Consider the following 21,148-nt stretch of genomic DNA (forward strand, 5'->3'; position numbering starts at 1 on the left):
GTAACGTTATGTCTCGAGCGTCAAATGTGATTTAATTTGAAACGCAATGGATAAGAAAATCATCAGGCTGCAGTCTCTGCCTGCTCTCTGTCGGCTCCTACACACACACACACACACACACACACACACACACGGCAGCAGAGCGAGAGGCTGCCCCGTCACGGTGGAATACAGTGAGGGTTAAGTTGGCTCCAAACTACTGTAACGTTAGTTGATGACAGCTACGCTCGTTACTGTAAGTACATGCAATAAAACCTTCGCAAGTAAAAAGACAATACTTTATCACGTTAAACAGGTAGAAATGGTTAATTTAATCATCCCTGTCCTCAGTGTCTCATCCTGTATGTTTTATACAAGCACAGCTAACGCTAGCTTGGCATTAGCCAAATGTTAAAAACAAGCTAGATAGAAAGCTGTCTGTGTGGAGCACAGACTGGTCTGTAGTCTAAAAAACTGAGCTGCTGGCTGAGACAAACCAGCCGCTACTCCTTCTACCTGGTAAAGTTACCTGCAGCCAGCGAGAGAGGAGGAGGGACTGATACAGGCTGATGTTCTTTCTAAACGTCACTCACTACTTGTGATGTCAAATAAAGTTATTGAGTTACTTTGCTGTTGTCTAGAAACAACATTTAGCTGTATTTAAAATATTAAATTAAAAACAAACAGGCAGTTAATATGTACACTTCAATATGTTTATTTATCACAAGTGTCATCCCAATATGTAACATTATCGCACATTGAATATTTTCCTCACACCGTACAATCCTACCTCATGCCTGTTGGGTCTGGTCTTACCAAATAAACATCACTAAATAATAGTAAAGTATCGATAAAGAATCGGATCGTTAAGCAGTCTCAAAAAGGGTATCAATAAAAATTAACGATCCCCATCCCTAGTCCTCTGTCTGTCCTTCTGTCCTACTGTTTCATCTCATGTCGGGCACAGATCTGGCACATATTTGTTGTTGATTGTTGATCTTTTTGTTGTTGTATATTTTTATGTTGTCAGTTTATATATTTATATGTACACAGTATTCTCTTCCGTTGCGTTACCCAGAATAATGCACATGTATATATCTGCAATGTTGTTCTCCCATTCCATATTTATATATTTCTACATTTATTGATGTTGTGTTCTGTATGTTTGTCTACGTGTAGTACCTTATCACCACAGCAAATTCCTCGTATGTGTAAAACACTACTTGGCCATAAAGCTCCTTCTGATTCTGATTCAGATGTAGGTAAACTGCAGTCTTGACCTGAGGAGTTGGCCCTTCCGTGTTGAGCCATGCGTTTGTAGTGGTTGTTTAGTCTCCCCAATATACAGGTCTGTGCATTCCTCGCTGCATTGGACCGCATACACTAGATTGCTTTTCTTGTGCTTGGGGGTGCGGTCTTTGGGGTGTACCAGCATCTGTCTTAGCGTGTTCTTGGGTTTAAAAAACACAGGGAAGTTGTGTTTGTTTCTCTGATACTCCGGACATGTATGGAATCACAATGTTGTTGTGTTTGACCTTCTTTTCCTCCTCCCCTGTAGTTTTGTTCTTCCTGGATCTTGTGGCTGTTTTCACAAAGGTCCATTTAGGGTATCCACAGGCTGTAAGTGCCCCCTTTAGGTGTTTCTGTTCCTTCTCTCTGGCTTGGGCGCTTTCCGCTCTGTGGTGCAGTGTTCTCATGACCCCTAGCTTCAGCTCCAGTTGGTGGTGGGAATCGAAGAGTAGGTATTGGTCTGTGTGTGGGGGTTTTCTGTAAACACCAATTTGCAGGCTCCTGTCCTCTTTAATGTGTACAGCTGTGTACAGCGCAGTCCAAGAAGGCCAAACTGTTGTTTTGGACAGGTCATAGTTATCCAAAGAAGGTTAAAGTCAAAGTCAAGGGCAACTGGACTTGGTTGAAGATACCAGGTCACTGAATGCGACTCACAGCATGAGAGGCTGACTCGATTACTATCACAGCGCATGCCGGTGTCACATCAACTGGGCGGAGTTGATTTGCTCAGCGAGTCAGTTATTACTAATAGATTTGTTTTTTTACTGCGTGACAAAATTGATGTAAGGCGTGACAGCATGTGGATGGAAATGTTAATTGCGGGAGTCTCGCGAGACAGCTTTTAACCTATCGAGGTTCTCATGACATGAGATCTCATTACACACCTAATCATTAACAATACAGGCGATTTGAAATAAACAAGATTCGGGTTAGCAAAATAGCCTTGCTAGCATCAAAACACTATATCACTACATGAATCCCCTATTCATGCCACTTTAGGTCTGCTCAACATCCACGACCCCCCTGAAGTGGCTCTACGCCCCCATAGTTTGAGAACTGCTTGATTTAATTTAAACAGCAATTATATTGTGTCTGATGTTTCTAAGCCATCAGCTCCTTTGTGTTTCAGGTAACAACCAAACGAGCACAGGCTTGGTGTCAGAGCAAGAACAACATCCCATATTTCGAAACCAGCGCCAAGGAGGCAATCAATGTGGAGCAAGCGTTCCAGACTATTGCACGCAACGCTCTTAAACAGGTAACCCCGGCCAGTGAGAAATCCTAGCCAACAATTTGACCTAGTCTCTTCCACATTGAGAAAGCTCTGTTTGCCGTGGAACCTGGGAGATGCAGAGCTAGGATCTCACTCTATTGTCTGATTTCAGGAGACTGAAGTGGAGTTGTACAACGAGTTCCCTGAGCCGATAAAGCTGGACAGGAGCGAGCGAGCCAAGCCGTCAGCAGAGACCTGCAGCTGCTGAGGACTCTGAAGCTCTTCGAGGGGGCGGGGGGGGTTGTCACTACCCTCACTACCCTGTCTTGCCTTGTCTATATATCCCCTTTCCCATGGCCCACTGTGTTAATCCCTGATGTCCAACATACAAGCAGCATCCCACTCATAGAATATACTACTACACACACAAACATGCCGCACTCACCTCCTAATGTATACAAAACATTTTCTATAAAATATGAGTCTCCTAGCCCAAAGAACACCGTAAGGAAACATTATGGAATTTACTTGTATGATGCTCATTACTTCCCAGTGTTTCCCTACACTTTTTCATGGCTGTGGTGGCTTGGGCTAATCTCATTTTCGGTTTCATGTATATCACTGCTTTCACATCCAGTTTTGGTTCTAACGGCTTTTATTTGGATACTTAAAGTGGTAAATCCAAGCATTATCTCTATACATGTTTGTGTCAATGAGTAAAGTTAGAAAACTAATGTTATTTGTTGTTTGTTTTTTTAAAAATCAAAGTTTCTTTGGCTGTGGTGGTCTTTACTTTCACGGCCCACCACTGCTGCTTGAAAAGAGGAAACACTGCTCCCCCATTTTAGTTATTTGTGTTGTGGCTTAATTTAAATTTTACTCCCAAAAACACTTGGTTTCACTTTACCTCATGCAATCTTAAAAAAGCTCTGATATATAACAGAGTCAGAACTGAAATAGTGAGTCAGTGTGTAAAGGTGCATGTGTGGATCACATTGCCTCTTGATTCTCATTAATTAGTACAGTGTTGAAAATCAGAAGTATGTACAGGTTTCTTTTTTCTTTTGCACTTGCGGTCATCCACAATAACTGAAGACTTGTTCAGACATCACATTTTGGAGCCACAATAAATGCAATTGTAGCTCAGGTTGAGGACATCTTGTGAATCCAGACTCAGCTTCTTGATCTAAGTGCTGTCCCTAACACACTATTTGCTGTTCCTGGACTAAGGAAGTGAAGGTTCGTCTTGTAATCAGTTATTCTTGGTGCAACATTTGACATGGGAATGAACCAAATCAAGAAAGCATGTCATTCTACCTGCAGGAGAGATTTTTCTCAAGTCTAAATATCATTCATAACCGAGTACTATTGGCTAGTACGTTTCTTTTTACTGTCATCTATTGCAAGACTTTGTATATTTGCAAACCTCTCAATCATTGTGTGGGGAAGGCATAAGGTTGTGTTGTAAATCTCCATATCTGACTCTGCCAGTCGCTCGTGTTGGCAAACAATTTAAGTGCTTGACATTTCTTTTAACCGATCAGATCTTTAACTGTTCGTATTATGTTAAAACTTTGAAATGCATTATAGATTACAAGATAGCATACTGTAACTTTGAAAGAAAAAAAAGGTGTGGGGGGGGAGGGAGTACTGGCATTCATCATTATTATATTATTAATATGATAAATGCTTAGCATCTACATTGTTTCAAAATGTCTTTCGCGTTTCAAGTAATAAGGGTAATAAAAAACTTGAATAAAGCCTACTGTGTTTATTTCTGACATTTATTGATAGCCTCTTGGAAATTATATTCATTACATTTAAAACTGTTACTAATGCAAAAAAACAACATATACCTGTCAACAGTCAAGTGGAAAAAATAAGGCCTAAATGGTGTTATAAACAGAGTTTTCAGTCACAGTTCATATCATCATTTGGTTCTTGTTTTTTTGTTTGGTCCCTGAAGCCACTGCTGAAGCGCTCCCGTGGACTTGTTGTACTGGGCCCCTGCCTTGTGTTCTTTATTACTCTCGCATGTGCTGGGCTCCTTCCTCTTTGAAGGTGCACTGCTCGTCAGCCAGCTCATCATCATCTTACTGCTGGCTGTGTGTTTGGGATCCTAGGGGTCAAGGTTTAGATTTGTTAGTGTAAATACTTGCGGAACTGGCACTATATCACTACATTTTCTAACCACAGTAAATCTAATACCTTTTTGCTGTTAAGATACACTGGCTGAAGGCACTCTGGAGAGTTGTTGCGAGAGTTGTTTACTAGTGAAGAGACTGGATGAGAAGTCAAAATGTTTTTCGACTGGAGCAGTTTCAAGGCATCTAGAGATTTCACCTCCCCAAAATCAAGCCATCTTCTTACTTCTTCCTCCCCATCCAAGATTGCTGGCATCCTAAAACACAACAACACAGTAATTTAGGATTTCATACACATGCAAATGAAGGAAAAAAATTAGTGTGTTTCCCCGTTAACTATCCTTACCTATCATGGATGCTTTGCAGGTTTGGGGACGCGTTCACAGTGATAACACTGTATGTGTAAAGTGGTTCTCCACCATCTGGAGGTGTCCAGCAGTCAAACAGACCAGCCATGGTCAGCAACTTCCATCCAGTCCACTCGCCTGGTTCTTCTCCCTGGCAAAAAGAGCAAAAGGGACATGGCAATAGTATATTTTAAATAGTAAAAAATAGCAGATTTGAGAAAAGAAAGAATATGACAGATTTTTTGGTATGGTTGTTTTACACTCTTTAGCCTTACCCTGACTTCAAAACTAAACCATGGAGTATGAAATTTTGAATGCTGAAGAAACACCTGGTGGACACGTGCACATTTTTGCTTTGGCTCTTCTCCAACACAGGATTTTTTCAGTAATGCTAATATCCGCCACAGCTGCATTGTCTCTACTTCTGCTATGGATGAAAGCACATGTTCATAGTGTTTCTAATTCTGTAGAAAACCCAAAATGAACCTCTGTCAACTCAGGAGAGGCTCATCTGGAGGGCACACTGCCTCTGAATTCTCCTTATTGCAAGCTGAGGTCGTGGGGTCATCCTGATTGTTTACCTGAGTCTGAGGGAAGTATATGAAGAAAGGCTGCTTGTCTCTTTCCTGCCGCATCCACTCATAAAAACCATCAGCCAGGATGACACAGCGCTGTCCTTTTATCAGTGGGTCCTTTTGGGGAGACTACAAAGTGATTAGACATTAAACATAAGAAAGATAACATAGCTTAGCAGTGCCTCATACTGTGTGCACCTTGTAAGATTTCTTCTCCAGTATACTCTCACTGCGGCAGTTGCTGGTGTTGTATTGCATCTTTACTGGGTCATTCGCCTTGAACCAGGAAGGTACCAGACCCCAACGCATGGAGGCCAATACACACTCATCCACAGGAGCATTCTGAAGACATACAAGGATTTAAGACAATACCATGAGCACCTACACTATGTAATACTATCCAGAGCATTAAGCCTGCAGTACCTGTCTGAGGCTAACAATGTTCCACATTGTTGAGACTTTGACAGAGAAGACTTTAAGATTATGTTTAGGTTAATTATTTTAGCTTTTTTTTAGACTGCATTGAATTTAACTGTATATTGATATTAACACCTAACGTAAATTAACGTTAGCAGTAAAATAAACTTATTTTTGTTATCTAAATAACCTAAAATTATACAGCAGGGTGACAGAGTTGATAGTATTAGTTAACGTTACTATTATCTATTCACCTTGAGAGTTTCTACCAAATTTGTTTCCAGATGTGTGTCTTGACATTACAGGGCGAAATATTTACATGTCTATCTATCCTTCACTTGGAACAGTTTCTGTATCTCACTCAGGCAGGCAAAGATTTTCTTACCTTATTAAAATGCCTCTGGGACACCAGGACGGGACTCATAGACTGGGGGCTCTTGTTATAAGACGGTCTGTATTTGTCTGCGTCTCCATCCCTCCAGCGGGGCAGTCTCCGCTGCCCCCCTCGGTTTCTGTAAGAGCAGGCTCGGCTCAACTCGTCGGGAGCAAGCGTACACGCAGTCCTTCCACACATTTGGCAGCTTTAACGGAACTTTTCAGCCACCTGAGAAAATGGTTCAACATATATTAAGCTAAGTAGCATCACGTTAACGCTAACGTCACAGTGTTAGCATGTTAGCTTAACTTAACGTAGGAAAATAATTTATTTTTCACTGGCTCGTTTAAAAAGCATTGCTCTGCTTACCTGTTTTCGAGTGTAACTGATATATATCGTAAAGCTGCACTTATGTTATTATGTTGCTCGAGTTTACGAGAATGTGCGGGTCTGGGTACAGCGCTGTGTGTTTGAAGCGCGAGAGCACACGTGACACCATGACGTCAGCAAAGATGGCGACTGAACTTAGAAATATTCAAAATACAAGCAAACATGACACACGTTCCACAATATGATGTCTACAGCTTAAACTAAGAAAAATGTTCTTCCCTCGTTAATACGCCAGTGAAAGTAGCAATACCACAATGTGCAATTAAAGTCCCTAAAATTATATAAGTAGTCTACAGCAGAATGTAGGTTTCAAAGTTTAAAAAACAAGTTATGCAGAATACACAGTCGTGTATATCATAAAATAACGTCAGGATAAACTTATATTAATAATATAATTAAGAATATTTCTACGGACACCGACGGGATAAACAAACGAGAATAGTCTGTTGAAATGTTATTGTATGATATAAATAAGTCAAAAACGCCACGGTCAAGTTTTGCGACCTTTGCGTCCACAGATAATAACGATCAAAACTCAACGTTTGTGTTAGCAGAAGAGCTGTCCACTGGTAGCTATGGTAACAGTAAACAGGTGGAGAACCTGGCTCGCCGTGCAAACTCAACCCTCCGGTGAAACTCAACCGACACCTGTGGACCTCAGCAGGTAAGAGGAACAAACACTAAAACCATGATGTCAAAGCTTTGCTTAAAATGGGATAGGCTTACTGTGACATATAATATCCCAGTGGAGGAGACCGTGGTGGTGTAGCTTGCCTAAGTTGCTCTGCCAGAACATTTTAAAAAGAGCACGGCTGTGGTTTGTGGAATTATGCTAACGTTAAACTTAAAGCTTGGCTTTATAGCAAACATGTTAGTATTTTGTGTGTGTTGTGTATAGGCTGATAATATTGGGTTTTAATGAGCACTTGTGTTGTTGCAGTATGTGTCCAGTTTTGGGTTTCTGTTCAACTGATAATTTAAGGAAATCACGCCCTGCCTGGGTTGATAGGGACAAACCTGACAGGTGTAGCCAAGCTGTTTCCTGCATAGCAATTTGACCTACTTTATAGTCCACTGGACTTTGGGATAGACTGATAGACCAGTAACTTAGCCAGAGAGGACACCTGCAGTTGTTACAGATTTAAATTATTTATATGTAAACATTTCTTGTGTAACATTTGTCCACATGTCTACACTGTGTGATTGTTGCCCCATAAATTTTGTCCTCTGCAGCAGTGTGTGTGTGTCTGGCCAAACCATGAAGCTGTGCAAAAGGAAAGGTTCCCCTGAAGAATGAGACCTGATGTTAGTATGGAGGCCACCAGTTCCAGACGGTCTATCCAGCTGGGCCAGAAGGCACACCATGCTACTGATAGACACTGCACACCGTGCCCAGACAGTGGTGAGAGACAGAAAGCCACAGAGGAAACACTGTCCCTGTCTGAACATCCCAAGACCAGACAAATAATACTGGAAATCACTAAGGTGTATTTTCTTTAAGTGTTAATCAAAGGGTGGCCTTATCACACAACCAGATGAGAAAGACACAAACTTATATTTCATCTGTATGTCAAACTCCCTCACAACTCCAGAGGATTTGGCCTTTGCATTCATAGAGTCGGCTTATAGATCATGAATGCTGAATTAATCATAAGGTCACATTCAGGACAGGTGGCCAAATGTTTGAACTCAGAACCCATGTATTAAAGTTTCATGACTGTGCTCTTTTTGGCTCCAAGCTGAAGGTGTCAAGCCTTAAGCATTCGTTATATTTCCTTCTGCTTTGTTATGGTATACTGCTGTCCAATTATATTTGGCTTATGTTTAGTGGATTCAGTGGATTTTTAATCGATATATTACAGTTGCAAATGCTGTGTTGCATGTTGCAAGAAACTCAATCCAGGTATTTGTGAATATTCTCCTGCCACTCCTCGTTCATGCTACGTGTTAGCATGTTATGCCATTGAAGAATTTATATTATGATAAGCTTACAACATGGCCTTCTGGCTCAGTAGTAGTCTTCTATTGAGTCTAAACATGCTTTTGGTAGGTTAGGAACATTTAGGATTGATGTCAGCCATTGTATAAAATTAAAACTTAAGATACCATGTAGCAACATGAACAGTATAATCACTAATGAGCTTTATAAAGACAACTGAAAGCACAATATACTCTTAATATAAAATTTATGTGTGCTCATGTGCGTCAGCTACACCGCCTGAGAGCAAAGTTCGCCGCAGTTTTGTCAGCCTTCCTGTTCCTAACCCAGAGAGACTGAAAACAGCCAAAGCCCTTGTAGACAAAGCTGTTAAGGTGAGTTACATCACTGGATGTAGTCAAAATATTTCCACGGTCACATTTATTTCAAATTGTACTAAGACGTTCTCCATCATTTCTGTATCTCCTGTCTTGTCTTCTCAGATGCACAAGATATTCTCTGTCCAGGGCCCTTACCCCGTCATCAGGGCAGCATTGAGGGCCAGAGGCTGGGTTGAGCAGCGTATACACCGCCCAAACCACCATGCTCACCTGCGTCACAGCGATGAGGGCAGAGCCAGCTCCAATGACGTTGGTGACAGCGATGATGATGATGGTGAGCTAGACGCCAGAGTGACTGTTTCAGAAATCATATTTCTTCTAGATATCTGTTCGTATCTCTCCATTGATTAACGTTGCTCCTTCTTCTCAAACAACTCAGACGAAGTCAAAAAAGAGCAGGATCCAGATGGACTATATGATCTCATGGTACAAACATCTTTTATGGTTGTAGGCTAAGGTGATCTGTCGCTGACCTTGATTACCATGCTTTCTGTTTTAACCAGATTTAAGCAGAATTCAACAGATTCCCAGATTCAGCTCTCATCCTTTCCCTCTTCTCATTCCACAGTCTCGCCTTGTGCGGAATGAATTGGTTTATTTCTACTGGACAAACCGCAGAGACGCCATCAACACAAACAGCCTGCAAAAAGAACAGATTACCAATCATTTTGCAAAAGCAGGCAGCTTCACCACCAAGGTACGCTGATATGCTATTAATGTCTCCTAAAGCAAAAAAAATGACAATTCAATTCCCCCCTGTCATGCCCACCATCAATATTTGTCTTTTGCTTGTCAGGCAGGGCTGTGTGTGAACTTGAGAAACCTGCACTGGTTTGATTCAGCTGACCCAGACACCTTCTTCCCCCGTTGTTACAGAGTTGGAGCACAGGATGAGAAGCATGCTTTCATTGGTCAGATCCGAATTAATTGTCTATCAAACTAGATTGCACGTACCTCTTTCAAATCTATTTCCAACATCTTTCTGCTTTTACTCATAGAGAAATCTTAAAATACTTGCTTCTCTGTCTGTGTCCTTTGTGTAGAGGACTACCGGAGGACAGCCTGCACTAGTCTTTTGAAGTACATTGTAGAGAGGGAGCAGGGTGTTCAGGGAGAGGGAACGAGCCACAACATTCTGGCTGTTCAGGGTACGACCATCTATCACACGACTGTACAGTCACTCAGTGTAGCTACATCAGAGACATCACTTTCTTGCTCCCCCTTCAGATCAGCGGAAACAGAGCAAACGACGACCTAGACCAGTGGTCCTTTCCCAAATCATTACCAGTGCACTCAAAGTATGCCAGGAGTTCCTGGAGAGTCTGGAGCATAGTGACATAGACATAAGCTTGGAGACAGCACAAACGCTTACCAAGGAGGAGTGGGGAGAGTTTATTCACAGTTACTACCTTGTTGTACAGTAAGTACAGTGTGTGCGTGTGAGACATAAAAGGAATCGGGTAAGAGCGCTCTTCAGTATCTCACTGCATCCCTCCCTCTCTCTGTTTCCTCGTTCAGTGGCAGAGCAGAGATCGAGAGCAGTGATCATTTTGTGACCTGCTGCAAGGCCATGCTACAGAGGCTGGTGGAGGTCAGCCCACAGCTGGACATAGATGGCATTCACAACATCTGGATCATCAAACCTGGAGCTAAGTCCAGGGGTAGAGGTGAGAAGTCACACACTATCAGACAGTGCACGTAATATCTCCCGTAGTCCTGTCTGACCTGCTGCACCTTCCCTTATAGGTATCAAATGCGCCAAGCGTTTGGATCAGATCCTCCGGCTGGTGGACGGTGATCCAACCCTAATCAAGGAAAGCAAGTGGGTGGTGCAGAAGTACCTGGAGCGACCCCTGCTTATCCATGGCACCAAATTTGACGTGCGGCAGTGGTTCCTAGTCACTGACTGGAACCCTCTGACTGTGTGGTTCTATAAAAAGTGCTACATGCGCTTCTCTACGCAGCCTTACTCGCTAGATACACTCGACAGGTGAGACAGTGATACTGATAAAGGGGTGGGAGAAAGATCAAAGAAAGAAGCAGATGTGAAACCAGATCAACGTTACATTTGAAAAAGGGGAAGTGAGAGAAAGATACAACTGAGGAAAAAATAGGCTATGGTATGTTTGTTGTTTGTGTGGCATGAAAATAGCAGTTATCCTCTGGGTATATTCAAATCACTGTATTTGCTGTCCTTGACATTTTCAACATTCAAATTTAAACTGTCTCTTAAACACCTGCAACCTCCGCCAAAGTTGCACTAATTTTAAATCATAAGTGAGAAATATGCCAATTACATAATGTAAAAAAAAAATAAAAATAAGAACCGTTAATAATCTCTTTAAGCAATTTATCTACTGATTCTCTCTACTTTCTTAAAGTCAGAGATGGGCACAAATGCATCAGATATTATCGTTATAAATTACATACTTGCAATACAATACTTGCTCATCACATCTATCAAAATAAAATACAAAATATGAGAAAATGTATGTAATTAAAACACAAGTTATTTGTAATTTAAAAAACACTTTATATATAAATTGATTTTATCACATTTTAGGGATTAAGTAGCTTCAATATGGGTCTGACTTTAACCCCTCTAATTTCCCACATCATAGATTTGAAGTGGCCAATCAGTAAGCTTACCTAGAAGTTCAGTAAGAAATACCTTCATCTTAAGGGGAAATTAACACCTACCGCTATATAAATCACCATCACCAGCTTGTTGTGTGTTTATACCTGTCAATAAATGTGTCTGGGTCTGATCACACAGTAAATATTATTGCCAAAGGGAAGATGGTTTAGAAGTAACTAGAAAACTAGAAAAGTAGTGACAGGCGTGTGTTATTTCTCTCATCGTGCCCTCTTAAATCACGTCTCATTATGCTTCTGTCCATTCCCTATCACCAGTTTCCTCTCATTTGTCCTTCCAATCTTGGCCTCTCTTTACCCGGTCCTTTCAGCTCTGTCCACCTGTGCAATAACTCCATCCAGAAGCACCTGAGGCCCTCCCAACAACGCCATCGAGGTATCCCATCAGACAACATGTGGTCGGATGACCAGTTCAGGACCTTTCTGTCCAGCCAGGGACAGGATGGTCAGTGGCAGACTGTGGTAGTCCCGGGGATGAAGAGTGCTGTGATCCACGCATTACAGACTACACAGGATCTCATGGAGTCACGCAAAAACACATTTGAGCTCTATGGCGCTGACTTCATGTTAGGTGTGATGGGATTACTGCAAATGACATGCTATGTTACAGTTTAAAAATAAAGGAAGTTCATCCCCACTCAGTTTTGTTTGCGTTTCTTAGGTCGTGACCTGCGTCCATGGCTGATAGAAATCAATGCCAGTCCCACTATGGCTCCTTCCACCCCTGTGACAGCACGTCTCTGTGCTGCTGTGCAGGAAGACACATTACGAGTTGTCCTGGACCGGAGAACAGACCGCACTGCAAACACTGGAGACTTTCAGCTCGTATATAGGCAGGTATAGTAGAGTTTTCCCTCCTCTTCACCTTATAGTGAACATTTACTGTAAGTGTCCCAATAGTGAGGTTGATATGCAGTACTACAGATGTCACTTTTGGTCTCTAGGCAACAGTAGAAGTACCACAGTATGTAGGAATCAACCTGCTTGTTGAGGGCTTCAAGATCAAATGCCCCTGCCCACTTCCTCCACTGAGATCCTCCAACCGGCCAGCACCAAAACAGCGGCGGCCCATCAAGGAGAAGGAACCTGACAAAGTAAAGTCTCTACCTAAGATACTGTCGAAGAGTGCAGAGACTCCGCTTCAAAACACCAGTAGTAGGGTTCTGCCACCTCCTCCGGTTCCTCCTGAGCCTCCTGTGCCTGTCCCTATTGAAACCTTCACACTTCACTTGCCAATGACTGTGACATCCATCCACCTGCCAATTAGTGCCCAGTCTCACTCTGTATTTCTGTGGAAGAGCAGACCAGAGGTATCGAAAGGCTGCTCAGAGAAAGTCCAGCCCTGTACCATAGGGAATGATCAAGGTCCTTCTTTGCCTCTGGAGATTACCGTTCAAAAACAGTCCAGAGAAGCAGCCACCAGCACCTTGAGTACCTAAAAAAACAAAACAAAAAAAACAAAAAAAAACAAATACAATCCAAAAGAAGGTTTGTTGACCAACTCATTCACATGCTCCTTCAGTTTGAACTTTATTGTTGCAGGGTTTTTTGGCCTACCTCATGATAAAGTCCGTATTTTACAGATTCCCATGTCTTTTTTTCCACTCATTACTTTCTTTTACAATTATTTAGATTTCAGAGTTTGGTTTAACACAACAGTGGCCCTGTTATTTTGAACCTTATTTAGGTTTATTTAGGGACTATTTTTTTTGGTAGAAGGTAGTTTGATTACATGTTCATGATGAAGTATGTGGATTATCCAGAGTTAGCAATGTTGTTTCTTTCTTTCTTAAATGCCATCAGTGTTGTGAGTATCAGAAACAAAAGTACATTCACCCCCATTGTATTGTGGTGTTGTCAACAATCTAGCTAAATAAAAACAAAACACACTGATGCATTATTTATGATGGGTCACAGCTCCTTTTGGAGTTGAGAGCAATTATAGTTGATGGCAAAGAGTCTTTCAATCCTGACGACACTGAGCTAGAACAGTCAACACATAATACACATCATACCAAGTTTTATTTGTCACATAAACAATCATACACAGTACATCTCGTAGGGAAATTATTTAGTGCTCCAGAAACAGGAAAATGGCATGAGGGAAGAAACTCCTCCTCATCCTATCTGTTTTGGTCTTCAGGCAGCAGTAATGCCTTGCATACTGCAGCAGAGAGATGAGTCTGTTGTTGGGGTCATAAAGGTCTTTTATGGTCCTCTCAGCCCTTCACCCTGCACCTCCAGGTGTGTTCAGCTGACCGCACCACCTTCTGCAATGCCAGGCAGTCCCTCCCTCATACCTTAGGTATCTGAAGCTATCCACCCTTCTCCCCATGGATCCTGAGGGGATGGTAGTTCCTCTCCCACTTATTCCCAGTCCACTATCAATGCTTTAGGAGTGGAAAGCCTGATTTATTACTAAAGTAACAGAAAACTCTTCAACAAAAACAGAGTGGGAATATACTGATTCTGACTCTGATCGTAGACCTCACTCTCAACAACACACAAAGAACAGTTGGTGGCGATAGTACCCAAATGAAGAGGTAATACACATTTTCACATGACAACGAAGAAGAAGCGAGACACCAGAGCGGGCGAGACGCCTCTGCCTATCCGTACTGAGAAATGGCGGCGTCCGTGTGCCGAGTCGGGAGCACTGTGGGTCGAACCCTCGCCAAAGCCCGCAGCGTAAGTAACGTTACAGATTTAAAGGCTAAGCAGAAAATATTTTTATAATGTAGAATATCTAAGCGGGATATATGTGCTACCCTTTTTTTGGCGTAACGCTGACAGTAATTGACCGCTAGCTAAGTTAACAAGCTAACCGGTTAGCATTAGTTAGCTAGCAGTTAATGCAAGGTCAACGGTCAAATGAAGCAGTACGCCGTGTAACAATCACCTGATGTGTAACATACACGTTATATATGTGTTGTCTAGATCAGCTGGTCATCGTTCAGTCGTGTTGGGTCATTTACAAGGTCAGCAGCTGTAACGTTTGCCACTTGTCCGCATACCGCGGCTAACGTTAAGCCTCCTGGCTAGCAGCATTAGCATGATGACAAACAGGGCTGACCAAGTTAGCTGTGTTTCCAGATTTTGTAATCATCCCGTAAAATAGTGGAAATATTAAACTAGATACTTGGACGAGCTTTACATCAGAATATATATAAACTTAAACTGTCTTCTGTTTTTGTGTAGTTAGTCACTCCATTGATAGAAAGCTGAAGCTGTCAATGTCAGCTGCCAGAATAAGTTTAGATGTCCTGTGGAAACATTTCTACTCTGCATGTGAACGAATCAAGAGTATATTTAAAGCATTTAGTACAGTCTGACCCAGGCATACCGACCGTGGATCCAAGTCCATAAGTCACTGTTCTAAATTCCCTGTTATGTAGTTTTTGAGATCCCAACTACACAGACACACACATAGGACATAACCATAGCCCACTTTCCTAGGTAAGAATAATAATAAGCAGAGGCTACATTCTAACAGTATTTTTTTAATGTATAGGATTTTTAAAATGACTCTTGTTGCCTCTTGGTGTCTTTACCCGTCCAGCCCATCTTGCTGTCTCTGAGGCGTGGACAGGCCTCAGTCAGCTATGCCCAGAGTCTGGTGGGAGCCCCTGAAACTCGCCTCACTGCCCTGGACAATGGTTTGAGAGTTGCCTCTGAGGAGACTGGACATGCTACATGCACAGTAAGAACACAGTAATAGGTGGTCTATTTGCAACCATGTAAGACTTTTTAAGGAACTTTATAGACTCACCATTTTACTGTCATTGAATGGTATATGATGAAGAGAGTTGTCTGTTAACATTCCCTCCATTCTTCACATGTCTCTTCCTCATCATAGGTTGGACTGTGGATCAGTGCTGGCAGTCGCTATGAGACTGAGAAGAACAATGGAGCAGGCTTCTTCCTGGAGCACATGGCTTTCAAGGTAGACAGTAGTAGACTTCATGACCTTAAAGGTAACCGGTAAAGTTTTCCTGTAACCAAGTTAGTAAATAGTTTTATTTAGATTCACTGTTAGTCACTGTAATTGTATGTATCTTTGAGGCCTAACAAACACTTTGACTGCTTTTCCTTCCTCATAAATTTGTGAATGCAGATTTTTCTTTTTAAAAGTTTGAAATCTGCATTGTTAATATATGGAAACAGAAGTACTCTGTTTTCGCATGCTTTAGTGACATACTGCGTTACAAATGATGTGATGTTAGGTCCGGTTAGCAGGTCTTGGTAGATAAGTGCAACTTTTATGGACTGTGAAATTGCTCACTGCAGTTCAAGTGTAGCGCCACTGAAATATGCAAAAAGTCAGGAACCAACAAGCAGAATCGAAATGTGCGTGTCTTAACAAATCCGTGGTTCTTGGAAATTTGGTAATGGTTCCAGCTTCCCAACCCTACCTACCTGTTAGCCAAAAAGTGCCATTACACAGTTCCTTCCATTCACCTTTATTCTTGCCCTCTAGGGAACCAAGAACCACCCTCAGACAGCCCTAGAGCAGCAGGTGGAGGCTATGGGTGCTCACCTGAGTGCCTACACCTCCAGGGAGCACACTGCATACTACATGAAAACCCTGGCCAAAGATCTCCCTAAAGGTGAGATGACCTGCTTACAAGCAGTGAAATAAACTGGTTATCACCTAGTTTGAACAATAACCTGATTTCAACCTGACATCCTTATAAAAAAAAAAAAAAATTATAAGATGAAGTGTGAGCATATTCTATTTTTAGTTGTGAACAATCCTCTGTTGTTCCTCTGTGTTTTCCCAGCTGTGGAGCTGCTGTCAGAGGTGGTGCAGAGCTGCTCGCTGAGCGAGGCAGAGATTGAGCTACAGAGAGGTGTGGTGCTACGTGAGTTAGAGGAAGTCGAGGGTAACCTACAGGAGGTTTGCCTGGACCTGCTGCATGCCACAGCCTTCCAGGGCACTCCTCTATCACAAAGTGTGCTGGGACCCTCCAACAATGCCAGGTAGGAGGATCTGCTTGCTTCCACACACACATTTAATTACTCAAAATTGCTTTTATCAGATATATTATTCTGTCAAAAAAGTGCAGGATTGTAATGATGCTAAGTATGGCTTCAAAAGTAGCACAGCTCTTAATTTGTCATAATGTAACTTAAACTTGTGTATTTCCTTTCAGTATGTCTGTTCCATATTATATTAAACTTTGCACCATTGTGTAAGTTACCACCAGTACTCTTCAATTCTCCCAGGACTCTGACCCGCCAGGACCTAGTGGAGTACATCAATAGCCACTACAAAGCCCCTCGCATGGTGCTGGCTGCTGCTGGAGGTAGGTTCTCTTCTTCCTAAAGCACACCATGAGGATTCACGCTGGCAGCATGTGAATTTTGACTTTTCCTGAAATGACTTGGCATTTATCATGTGTCTCCACTACAGGTGTAAACCACGAGGAGTTGGTTGGTTTGGCCAAATCTCACTTCAGCGGAGTGTCTTTTGAGTATGAGGGAGATGCTGTCCCTGTGTTGTCACCCTGCCGATTTACAGGCAGTGAGGTGAGATGTGTTGACAAACTAATATTTGAGATTGATGCATTTTATTCTTGCCTGTGACAGAGCTTGGAGCACGGGTAGGGATATTATTTTCATTGTCAAACATGTTGTTGATCTGGTCCTTTCCTGCTTCTCCTCAGATCCGTATGCGTGATGATGCTTTGCCTCTGGCACACATTGCCATCGCTGTGGAGGGGGCCAGTGCTGCCAGCCCAGACATTGTGCCACTCATGGTTGCCAACTCCATCATTGGCAGCTATGACCTCACGTATGGTGGTGGAAAGGTTGGTGAAATGTGTTTTTGTACAGGCGCATTTTAAAAAAAGTACAACAAATGATGAAATTAGCAATTGTAACCAGTAGCCTACCTCCCTAAAGTGAATTAATCTTATTGGTTCAGCAGTGTCCCCTTTAAGCTTTGCCCACTTGAGGTTTTTAATATCTTGAGTGGCCATTATAAAGGGGTAGACTATGATCCTCTCTGAAAACCTGGGTCAGGGGTCTCACTCCTGCCTCCGGACCTGTCGAGAGGAACAAGATCTGAAATACATAGCAGCTGTTTTTACATGGAGTGCCCGTCCCTGGGTAGAATAGCAATTTAAAAAAAATAAAATTTATTATTTAAAAAAATAACAATTAACTGATTTTATCATTTTCATTTCATATTTTTCTGTACAACCTAACACCACAGTTATTTCATCCTATTACCTGATGTTGGTGTGATGACGGTCTCAGATTTATTGTGAACAGTAGAACATCAATGTCCATTCCTTCCTCTCACCTGTAGCATCTGAGCAGCCGTCTGGCTCGCCTGGCAGAGGAGAAGAAACTGTGTCACAGTTTCCAGGCCTTCCACTCCTCCTACAGCGACACCGGCCTGCTGGGCATTCACTTTGTGGCTGATAAGCACAACATCGAAGACATGATGCACTGGTCCCAGAATGCCTGGTCAGTAATGACTCCAGGACAGAGACACACACAGAACACCATAACTATATTATGGTCATTTTTAGTTATTGGACACAGCAAATTTTGTCTTATTTCCCCCACTTTATGCTCCCTGCAGGATGAACCTGTGCACCACAGTGACAGAAAGTGACGTAGCCAGAGGCAAGAACGCTCTGAAGGCCAGCCTGATTGGACAGCTCAATGGTACGTGCCTGTCATGCATTCACCAGGGATGTGATTTATTTTTTTTTTTTTCCGGATTTTCCCACCTGAAAATCGGACCCACGTGAATCATGCAGATCGGGGGTGGGGGGCTAGAGTAGCTAATATTACTTTTTTATCCCTTGAAACTGTCGCAGTTGTTCTTGTCTCACGCACACGCCCGCCTACAATTTATCAATAGACAGAGACTGATGTGGCTGTTTGATCTGAGTTTCCTGAATAATATAACTGTTTCTTTAACAGTTAGGCCACCAGGTCTTAAACAGGCAACAACCTTTGCTGCTGTCTCTTATTAAAAATAATCTATTAACTTCTACTAAACTAATTTGAAAGTTAGTTATACAGTCAATTATTTCATGCTGCATGTTGCACATTTAGCTGTTGAAGCTTGGTAAAAAATGAATACAAAATAATTATTAGAGGTTGCGAAGGCGCAGTGGATTAGACACTTGTCTTTGATTCCCACTGCAACACATTCACCAAATAAGATATTGTCATGGGTCCTGCTTTACCATCCATATGCTATAATAGAGCCGCCGCCAGTTTTATCGGGGGGTGTGTGTGTGGGGGGGGTCTCAGTATATTTTCCTGCTTTTTTTTTGCCCTTTGCCAATCACATGCCTGATTCACACAAACGCAATTACAATTCTCCTCCTAGTCACAAATCACAATACCGCTTTGTCTTGTAGGAACAACACCAATTTGTGATGACATAGGGAGACACATCCTGAACTATGGCCGGCGTATTCCTCTGGCAGAGTGGGATGCTCGGATTGATGTGAGTTGACACTTTGACCTGGACGATTTGTACAGTCTCTCATAATCTGCTTAAAACTGCTAAGTCTGTCTCCAACATAAGTTCTTACTTCCCTCCACATCCCTCCTTTCAGGCCGTGACCCCCAGGATGGTGCGTGACATCTGCTCCAAATATATCTACGATAAGTGTCCGGCTGTGGCAGCTGTTGGTGAGTTCTTTGTGATTTTGGTCCTGTTGCAGCCCTTGCTATAATCATTTTCTCTAACCTGTCCCTCCTGCCTTTCCCCCCCAGGCCCTGTCGAGCAGCTACCCGACTACAACAGAATGCGCAGCGCCATGTACTGGCTAAGGTTTTAAGAAACGTTGTTGTGTCGCTCCGTGTGTCCTGTGTTTGCTCCTCATCTTCCACCTCAACTTACCCCGCTTTCCTCCTGTCATCACTGTCAGAGTGAACAGCTGAGGATTGTCCACACGTTGGCTTGACAGCACAGGCAGCCGTCGACCCTCTTTCTCCTCCCCGCCTCCCTCTCTTATCCCGCCCATCACTCTTAGTTAGCAATGAGGGGGGCAGCCAGTCTGCACATTGAGTGTTGAAATTACACATCGGTTACCTCTTAATTGTACTACAAAGGTCCTCATCACTTGATTCTGACTTGGAGAGAGGAGGGGAGAGAAGGTAGACTTGAATAGTAAGTAATTATCTGCTGGACACAGTACAGCCAGTACTGAATACAACCAGTTTGGAGTAACAGTATATTTATAATTTCTGAAACATTTGTTTCTGTCCACTATTGTACATAACAGAAGCTCTCATTCCGACAAAATAAAAATACTGTAAAACACTGGCCCTGTGTGGATTCTCAGTCATATGTACAGTGGTACGTGGTGTATTGCTTTTCAAAGTTTTAAGTACAACACATTTTATTACATTTTCGCATACTTCTTACCCTTTACTTTTTAGCACACTGTTCTTAGTGTCATGGTCAATGGCAATGTTTTTCTGATTGTTGCTTACTTCAATTTTTTTTTTTTTTATAGAACACCAATTCAGAAGTTATCCTATTGCACTTTTCATACAGAGCAGGATTAGACTATACTCTACTCTAATATTAACAGATCCAAAAGTTCCTACAGTGAGCAAGCAATTGGCAACACAGGCAAGGCTATACTCTCTTTTAGGAGGTAGAGAAACCTTATACAGAACCATGACTCAAGGTGGGCAGCCATCTGCCTCGAAGTAGCCAACACAATATACACACAGAAATACAACCCTAACCCTACAGAAAATTTATAATGGCGTTGATAATTCTAGTAATAATTATAGCAGTGGATGTGCTGGAACAGGTGACTTGCAGCCACAGACCCAGACTGCATTGCTCCAGAGCCTGAAACACCTGCAGAAAGCGATGGGAGGAGAGGGACAAGAAAGAGCAAGGAAAGAGATGCATTAACGGGAAAAGGTAGCATAAAGAGGGAGAGAGGAGCTCAGCGCATCGTGGGAAGCCCCCTGGCAGTCCAGGTGTATAGTCGCATTGTCAAGTGACGGTTCAGGGCTCACCTGAGCCAGCCCTAACTATAAGCTTCATCAAAGAGAAAAGTCTTAAGCTTATTCTTAAACGTAATTCTAACTGCAAACAAGACATGTACAAGAACCGTACAACAAAAAACTATTTTTACTTCTCACTGACCTCTTTCTGTAATTATGTATCTTGATGCATAATCTGTCACATGACACAATGTGTTGGTAGGCTCCTGAATGTTATAGACACTTAACGCTACCTCCTCCTGATTTCATGCCACAATTATTTCCAGGACCGAAAGCTGCACGTCAAAGTTCAGTTCAGTGTCAGTCTGTCTTTGATTTTTCAAGACAAGAAGGACCTACTGATAGGCATAGCTGTTATCCCTCTACTCTCCTAAAAGCACACTTGGTCTCTTTTCATTGTCACTCTGTTCTGTCTTGTGAGTATACATCAGATTTATCAGTGA

The 21,148-nt window shown here is 42.3% G+C and overlaps 4 protein-coding genes across 6 annotated transcripts in view; 3 read left to right on the forward strand and 1 right to left on the reverse strand.

Moving 5' to 3' along the window:
- Nucleotides 1-3,216, forward strand: part of LOC123986935 (ras-related protein rab7) — a 93,306-nt gene extending 90,090 nt beyond the window's left edge. The window contains exons 5-6 of the mRNA XM_046075377.1: nucleotides 2,399-2,527; nucleotides 2,655-3,216. Of these exons, the coding sequence (XP_045931333.1) occupies nucleotides 2,399-2,527; nucleotides 2,655-2,750 (225 nt within the window). The 3' untranslated portion in view covers nucleotides 2,751-3,216. The remainder of the gene's footprint in view (nucleotides 1-2,398; nucleotides 2,528-2,654) is intronic.
- A 1,032-nt stretch (nucleotides 3,217-4,248) lies between these two features.
- hmces (5-hydroxymethylcytosine binding, ES cell specific) lies at nucleotides 4,249-6,960 on the reverse strand. The gene is made up of 7 exons (XM_046075376.1): nucleotides 6,711-6,960; nucleotides 6,351-6,569; nucleotides 5,747-5,890; nucleotides 5,555-5,665; nucleotides 4,973-5,124; nucleotides 4,691-4,883; nucleotides 4,249-4,601 (listed from the first exon to the last, which is right to left on the reverse strand). Exons 2-7 carry the CDS (start codon nucleotides 6,537-6,539, stop codon nucleotides 4,413-4,415), a joined length of 978 nt encoding a protein of 325 aa, XP_045931332.1. The 5' UTR covers nucleotides 6,540-6,569; nucleotides 6,711-6,960; the 3' UTR covers nucleotides 4,249-4,412.
- A 308-nt stretch (nucleotides 6,961-7,268) lies between these two features.
- On the forward strand, nucleotides 7,269-13,290 carry LOC123986927 (tubulin monoglycylase TTLL3-like). 3 transcript variants are annotated; one of them, XM_046075358.1, is made up of 14 exons: nucleotides 7,269-7,395; nucleotides 7,965-8,133; nucleotides 8,941-9,044; nucleotides 9,153-9,324; nucleotides 9,430-9,476; nucleotides 9,619-9,747; nucleotides 9,847-9,961; nucleotides 10,094-10,198; nucleotides 10,278-10,470; nucleotides 10,569-10,717; nucleotides 10,797-11,040; nucleotides 12,017-12,276; nucleotides 12,367-12,542; nucleotides 12,650-13,290. In XM_046075358.1, exons 2-14 carry the CDS (start codon nucleotides 8,025-8,027, stop codon nucleotides 13,142-13,144), a joined length of 2,298 nt encoding a protein of 765 aa, XP_045931314.1. In that variant the 5' UTR covers nucleotides 7,269-7,395; nucleotides 7,965-8,024; the 3' UTR covers nucleotides 13,145-13,290. The 3 variants fall into 3 exon arrangements, with proteins under 3 accessions (XP_045931314.1, XP_045931316.1, XP_045931315.1); XM_046075360.1 differs by having other exon boundaries at nucleotides 12,367-12,538; nucleotides 12,650-12,793; XM_046075359.1 differs by lacking the exon at nucleotides 9,430-9,476.
- A 776-nt stretch (nucleotides 13,291-14,066) lies between these two features.
- Nucleotides 14,067-20,004, forward strand: LOC123986932 (cytochrome b-c1 complex subunit 1, mitochondrial). The gene is made up of 13 exons (XM_046075371.1): nucleotides 14,067-14,393; nucleotides 15,265-15,405; nucleotides 15,562-15,648; nucleotides 16,183-16,312; nucleotides 16,487-16,685; nucleotides 16,932-17,011; nucleotides 17,119-17,234; nucleotides 17,372-17,515; nucleotides 18,019-18,179; nucleotides 18,298-18,383; nucleotides 19,091-19,179; nucleotides 19,292-19,367; nucleotides 19,452-20,004. Exons 1-13 carry the CDS (start codon nucleotides 14,331-14,333, stop codon nucleotides 19,514-19,516), a joined length of 1,437 nt encoding a protein of 478 aa, XP_045931327.1. The 5' UTR covers nucleotides 14,067-14,330; the 3' UTR covers nucleotides 19,517-20,004.
- Nucleotides 20,005-21,148: the final 1,144 nt, after the last annotated feature.

This window comes from Micropterus dolomieu, linkage group LG18 (genome assembly GCF_021292245.1).
Source record: "Micropterus dolomieu isolate WLL.071019.BEF.003 ecotype Adirondacks linkage group LG18, ASM2129224v1, whole genome shotgun sequence".
Lineage (NCBI taxonomy): Eukaryota > Metazoa > Chordata > Actinopteri > Centrarchiformes > Centrarchidae > Micropterus > Micropterus dolomieu.